The 6,322-nt window shown below is 34.3% G+C and overlaps 1 protein-coding gene across 1 annotated transcript; it reads right to left on the reverse strand.

Annotated features, from left to right (window-relative positions):
• Window positions 1-1,278: 1,278 nt before the first annotated feature.
• LOC145789916 (Transmembrane amino acid transporter family protein) lies at window positions 1,279-4,778 on the reverse strand. Its single transcript, XM_082867540.1, has 3 exons — window positions 4,372-4,778; window positions 2,349-2,956; window positions 1,279-1,998 (listed from the first exon to the last, which is right to left on the reverse strand). The coding sequence occupies exons 1-3, from the start codon at window positions 4,541-4,543 to the stop codon at window positions 1,477-1,479; spliced, it is 1,302 nt and encodes a 433-aa protein (XP_082723666.1). The 5' UTR covers window positions 4,544-4,778; the 3' UTR covers window positions 1,279-1,476.
• Window positions 4,779-6,322: the final 1,544 nt, after the last annotated feature.

The following is a 6,322-nucleotide window of genomic DNA, read 5'->3' on the forward strand; positions in this document are numbered from 1 at the left end:
TATATACATTCTGTTTAATACATTCCATACCACATATCACAAAATGCATTTAAACAGAATATATATAAACAGAATATTTACACCATAACAATCAGAAATTGGGCAATAAAACCAAAACCCTAACAAATATCACACTGTGCAGGACTTATCAACAACAATTATTTACACCAAAACCCTAATAATATCACAAATTGGGCATTACATAACAATCATAACAATCAGAAATCAACATAACATCTACGAATTCAACACAAAACCAAAACCCTAAAATTAATTGAAGAGAAGAAAACCCTAAAATTAATTACATAACAATCATAAGAATCAAAAATCAACATAACATATAAACACAAACTCTAGTTGAAGAGAAGATTTGGGAGTCCACACCCGTAGCTGAAGAGAAGATCTGCGAGTCCACACCCGTAGTTGAAGAGAAGATCTGCGAGTCCACAGATATGCGACTCCATACCCGTAGCTGATGAGTAGATCTGTTATGCGAGTCCACACCCGTAGCTGATGAGAGGATTTGGAAGTGATTAAGGGCTCGGAGAGAGAGTGAGTAGAGAAAGATGAGAGGATTAAGGGCTCCAATGGAGTCGACTGGAGAGAGGATGCTCGAAGCTGAGGAGAGAGTGAGTAGCGCGTAGCCAGAGATGGGTTTTGGAGTCTGATAAAGAAGTCTGATAAAGAAAGTGTTAGAAATGACGTCGTTTCTAAATTTCGGGGGATTAGGGGGAAACATTTTCGAGTTCTCAAACATTTCCCTTTCTAAAATTACAAAAAGCGATTCGTATTTTAATCAAATCTCAGAATGTGTATTTTTAATTTACCCAAAAAAAAATTATATGAAATCTATTTTTATATATTAGGTTTTTTTGTGTGTTAGTAGGTGAACTGAAAAGGTTTGTAGGCTGAAGCATGTGGGTTTGAGAGCACAAGGATTTCTAAATCTCAAACCTTGGGCCTCATTCTAGTCAAGGGTAACAGGCCAACCTGCTGGCCATAGAGCAGGGCCAATGCATTTACATTGGGCCCATAGTAGCACTTGGAACCAATACGAGCCGGCCCAAGTTTTGATTTCTAACAATTTTTTTATTTTTTATTTATTTTTTGACCGCTAACAAAAAGTTCTTACATTGAAAAATTACAGACAATCCCAAAACAGAAACAAAAGTATAAGCGCCGGCTTGCCTCTATTATAACTATTTTTGGTCCCTTCACATTTGTCTCGACAATTTCTGTGTAATTCTTATGTGCAAGTAGGGCGTGATGGTTTAAACATGATACAAAAACATTCTTATCCAATAAAACATACAAAAATATACAAATTGCTCAGCAGAAAAATTATATATGTAGGGAAGATTGTCCTACAAACATCACATTGAGGAATGCCCAAAGCATTCCCTGCCTCTACTAATATCCTAGTAGATTACACAACAGAAATCCTAGTAGTCCCGCAAAAGAGAAACTATTATTATCTCATGCTTTCAAATTCCCAACTATTTCTAAAACAGAAGTGTATGTACCACTGATTGCAATAGCTATGCCCAAAACCACAATCCCCCATATGATCATCATTTCAAACGCAAGTTTCCGGTAAGTCTCTGTAATCTTCAAGTAACACACGCAGGGAAGTATAATTGAGGCTGTGATGCTTAAAAAAGCACCAACAAGTGACATGAGAGACCCGAAGAATGGGAGAGCCAGGGCTACGATGACAGTGCTGATCACAAAGATGGTTCTGATCAAGAAACTGATGGGTCTTTTACTGTAGTGTGATCGAAAGCGATTCTCAATAGAATTCACTATTGGTGTTGCCATCAATGCATATTTTGCTATGGGATTGACTAGGGTAGTGCATATTGCCACTTTCGAGCTTACTTTTCCAACCGGAAGGTTTAAGGTTATCTGTGACTGTACATTTGGACCGAACATCATGTACCCAAAAACTGCCATTGATGCATATGTGATGGTGCAGAGGGAAAAGCATAAGAGCAACACCTGCAGTGAAGGACAGCAAATTGGAACTCAGTAACATAAAAAAAAGGCCAAAACACCTCTAGTCTAAGAAGCATTGACACTCTAAGAAATTGACATGTTCATGTTTTATCTGTCTGTCGGACATCAACACTAGTCAAATACGCTTGACACAGACATGTATCTATTGCTAAGACATATAAAACTAGTTATCAATTTGAACAAAATATATTAATATACATTGATAAAATAATAACAATGTAAATTTACAAGAATGCACTGCATTTTTTAAAAGAATTATGTGTTGAGGTGCCCACGTCAAGTATCTGTGTCCGTACTTTTTAGCTTTTGATGATTCAAACACTATGCATTACCTTGGAGAATTGTCTTCCGTTTTTCATAGAAGTGTATAGGGTGGGGAAAACCGGATGGGCACAATAACAAAAGGCGTATAAGCTCACAGCAGTAGGAATTCCATTCCAATTTATAAGCGTTCCCTTGTGCTCAAATCCAATGCCATCAAACGTGCCAGCCCACAAAATTGAGCCCAAGATGATCATAGAAGCTAAAACTCCACTGGCAGAGATATAAGATAGAATGCTCAGGTTATTTAACCATATTGTAGGAAGTATAACAAGCCCAACAACCATGACAAACATTTGTTTTCCACCTATGCTCAATCCGGCAATCTCAAATCCCACATCTGGTAATAAATTTTGTAAATTGTCGCCTTCTAGGATCAGGAAGCCTGTTGCAACTAAGTAGAGCTCCATGTTCATGAAAACCGATACCACCATTCTTCCCTTGCTCCCAAATGCCTGCTCGCCTATGTCGGGATAACTTCTTATATTTGGATCTTTATCCATGCATCTTTTAATTAACATGCCTGTGTAGAATGTTGCGATGGCAATGGCAAACAGGAGTATCAAGCTCAACCAACCCCCCGATGCTATTGCATGGGGAATTGATAAGATTCCAACACCTGAGGAAAGAACAGAGGTGGGATTTAGTTGCAGTTACGTTATGAGTCAAAATGTCAGTGAAAAACGCTAAAAAGCTTGAATTGAATCCCAAGTAGATGGATGGAAAACAAGCAAAGAGAGATGGGTATTAGATTTGAGAATGCATATAAGCTAAAACCAAGAAATGAGATATATTTGTACAACTCACTAATATAAGGTTTAAAGCAAAAACTTAAAAAGTTAAAGGAGGCCTACAATCAAAGCTTGTGCAGTTTTTTTATATTTTTTTTGTTAAATTGGTTGGCAAGATTCTCTTTCCGGTGCCTATCATACTCATGATTCTCATCTCTAATTTTAGAAAGTAAATTAAAAAACAAAAAAACAATTCTTGAAGAAATCTATTATCAAATTTACTGGGACAGCAAACTGGAATTTTGAAAAGTTCATTAGTTCTAATCTACCATCTTTAACAATCATAGTAAACTAATGCAAAAAGATTTAGAACAATCTGGTTGTTTATATGTCACAATACATCAGTAATGGGAAGAGAAAATGAAACGATTTCATCAAAATATTAGGCAAATATATACTTTTGCATAAAACCAGAAATATCAACAAAATAAAGGAGAGTAACCCATGAAGCAAAAATACACACAATATGCATTATTAAATTCCTTTTTTTTTTTTTTTTTGGAAAACTTTAAATAATTTGGTGTCTATTTTTGTTTTAAAAAAGTATAAATAGTTAATAAAATCTACTAATAAAAATAGTTAGTTTCACTTCTTTCTTTCTTTCTTAAACAAAGTTTTCATTTATTTTTCCTCACTCACAATCACCCCCTCCGACCACCATTGTCAACAACGCCGCCAATCACCACCATCATCACCTCCTCCCATAACTAGAAATTACCTCACAATATGCAACTTTTTATATGACGGACTGATTTGAGAAATAACTGTTTTAATAATTTTTTTGACTTAAAATATGAATGGAAAAAAAAAAAAAAAAAAAAACAATATTTTGAAAGAATTTTCAACTTTTTACAAAAAATACGTGTAAAAGTGCAAAAATTTTGACTTTTTTTTGTTGAGTTTTTATCTGTTTATCTAAAATTATAACTTTCCAAACGAGGATGAAGAGTAGGTTGAACCCAATCAACCCTAGTTCGATTTAACTTTCCATGTCCGCAGCTGCATGCACACGGGAAAAAAAATACACACAAAATTGTCTTCTATGATCTGCTTCTATTCCTAAACTTCTTCAAAAAAAAAAAAAAATTCAACTTAGGTTCAGATTCATTTTTGAATGTGATAGAAACCCAACATCGAAAACCTTTTTTTGTTTTTTTTTGGGTACATTTAATTTACTTTTTTCTTTTGAAAAGCAAAACATCAAAGCAAATCATATAGAGAGAGAGAGAGAGAGAGAGAGAACCTGATAAAGCGTTGAGGCCATTGAAGCATGTATTGAAGAAAGAGGTATTGCCGTAGGATACGATGAGTCCTTCGGTTTCCTTATTGGCAAGCTTGGTCTGTTTCTCATCACCATTATCGCCGAGCAACAGCGGAATCGTAACAGAGTGCGCATCTCGCGGTTCTGCCTCCATTGTATTCTAGAGAGAGAAAAGAAAACAGCAAGAGAGAGAGAGAGAGAGAGAGGGAGAGAGAGTGGGAGAGTATCCCAATTCCAGTAATAGATGGTTGACTGTTCAAAGGTGCTTCAGCGAATGAGTAGGAGGAGAGAGAGTACTACAAGTTTCAAGTTTGGCGTGAAATTGGTTTATTTATTTATAGAGTTTTAAATTAGGAGTTGTCGTTTTTGGGCTTGGGAGCGTGTTAGCTGGTACTTTAATGAGACCCATGGACATATTTTAAAGGTGTTGTGTTATTATTACGCGGTCGTATGACTTATTTTTGGACTCCTTTTAATAATTTAAATTATTTATTTTTTAAAATTATAAACAATATATTATATTTATAAAAAATTAAGTTTATGTGATATAATTAATCTTTTTATTTATTTATATTTTTATTTATTTTATAATTTAAATTATATTTATTATTTATTTTTGTAGATATAAATAAAATTCGATGAAATAATTAACAATATTTGATTAGTTTAATTTTTTACAAATTAGGGGTGAGCAACGGATATACCGATCTGTCAAAATCGACCAAACCGAACCGATCCGCCACATTTTGGACGGATGCATAATAACGCGCAGACGGTTGCGGTTTGATTTTCTCTAATCCGCCAATCTGGCGGACGGATGATGGATTTGAGATTCCTTTGACAGCAACCGAACCACCAAACCGTAAGCACCCATAGTAATTTATAAGACTTTGTGTTTTCAATTTGTTTAAATATTCTGTTTATATTTTCAATTAAAAAAGAGTTTAAATATTCTGTTGAAAAAAAAATTTCAACTTGAATATCTTTTTTGAATTAAAAAAAATAAGCATATTATTTATCTATATTTTTTGATTTTTAAATATATCTCTAAAAATAATAAATAGAAAATATGACATATGCTGGTTGGTTTTTGTTTTCAAAAACAGATATAGATGTAACAATATAGAAACATACAATCTCTACTATTGCTCTGTTAATGGGTTTGGTGATTTGAATTGTTTTTATATTTTAAGAAACACAAATTGTAATACTTTATGTAGATGAGGTATGCTGTGATTGTAGTGATTGTGATATTTTAAAATTTCAAACTTTCTTGCTTTAGATGAGGCATGCAGTAATTGTAATATTTTTTTAAGTTATTGACTGTAATACTTTCTTTTTTTTTAAAGGAAGTGCATAAGTTGAATTATGTTAAAAATTTATAAAATTTTAAACCGTTAAACCGATTCGCATCCATTTGCCAAACTGCCAATCCGCTCAATCCACATCTACCGGATTGGCGGACGGATGCGGATTGATTTTCTCCAATCCGCCAATCTGACGGATGGATAGTGGATTGGAGGTTCTGTAGCCGCAACTGACCCGTGCCTACCTCTATTACAAGTATATTATAGTCGATATATCATAAAGAGTAATGATTCATCCCCCCTTTTCCCCCACGCCCTTTGACCCCCTCTCTCTCTCATTGGCTATTTTTTCTTTTTCTTTTTCTTTTTTTTTCCTGCTCCTCCAATCACCCCCTGCCACGTGGCAAAGGGGGGTGAGGGGGTGACCCCCAAAAGGGGGTCTCAAGCATTATTCTATAAGTTATCTTTTAATTTTTAATTCATTTTAAATTACATATTCTTTTATATTTTTTATAAATTATTTTTAAAAAAAATTTAAAAAATAAAAAATTAGCTTTTAACTCTCTACATAAAACAACTTATAATTTCACAGAAGTGACTGCCCGGCCAATGCGATATCCCAATAT

Source organism: Camellia sinensis, chromosome 4 (genome assembly GCF_055761805.1).
Source record: "Camellia sinensis isolate YWXY chromosome 4, ASM5576180v1, whole genome shotgun sequence".
Classification (NCBI taxonomy): domain Eukaryota; kingdom Viridiplantae; phylum Streptophyta; class Magnoliopsida; order Ericales; family Theaceae; genus Camellia; species Camellia sinensis.

Excerpts from the sequence above, each read along its gene's own strand:
- LOC145789916 (XM_082867540.1), bottom strand. The coding sequence starts at position 4,543 with ATGGAGGCAGAACCGCGAGATGCGCACTCTGTTACGATTCCGCTGTTG. Across the intron at positions 2,957-4,371 it reads TGGCCTCAACGCTTTATCAG|GTGTTGGAATCTTATCAATT; the intron begins GTTCTCTCTCTC and ends TTCTTTCCTCAG. Across the intron at positions 1,999-2,348 it reads ACGGAAGACAATTCTCCAAG|GTGTTGCTCTTATGCTTTTC; the intron begins GTAATGCATAGT and ends CCTTCACTGCAG.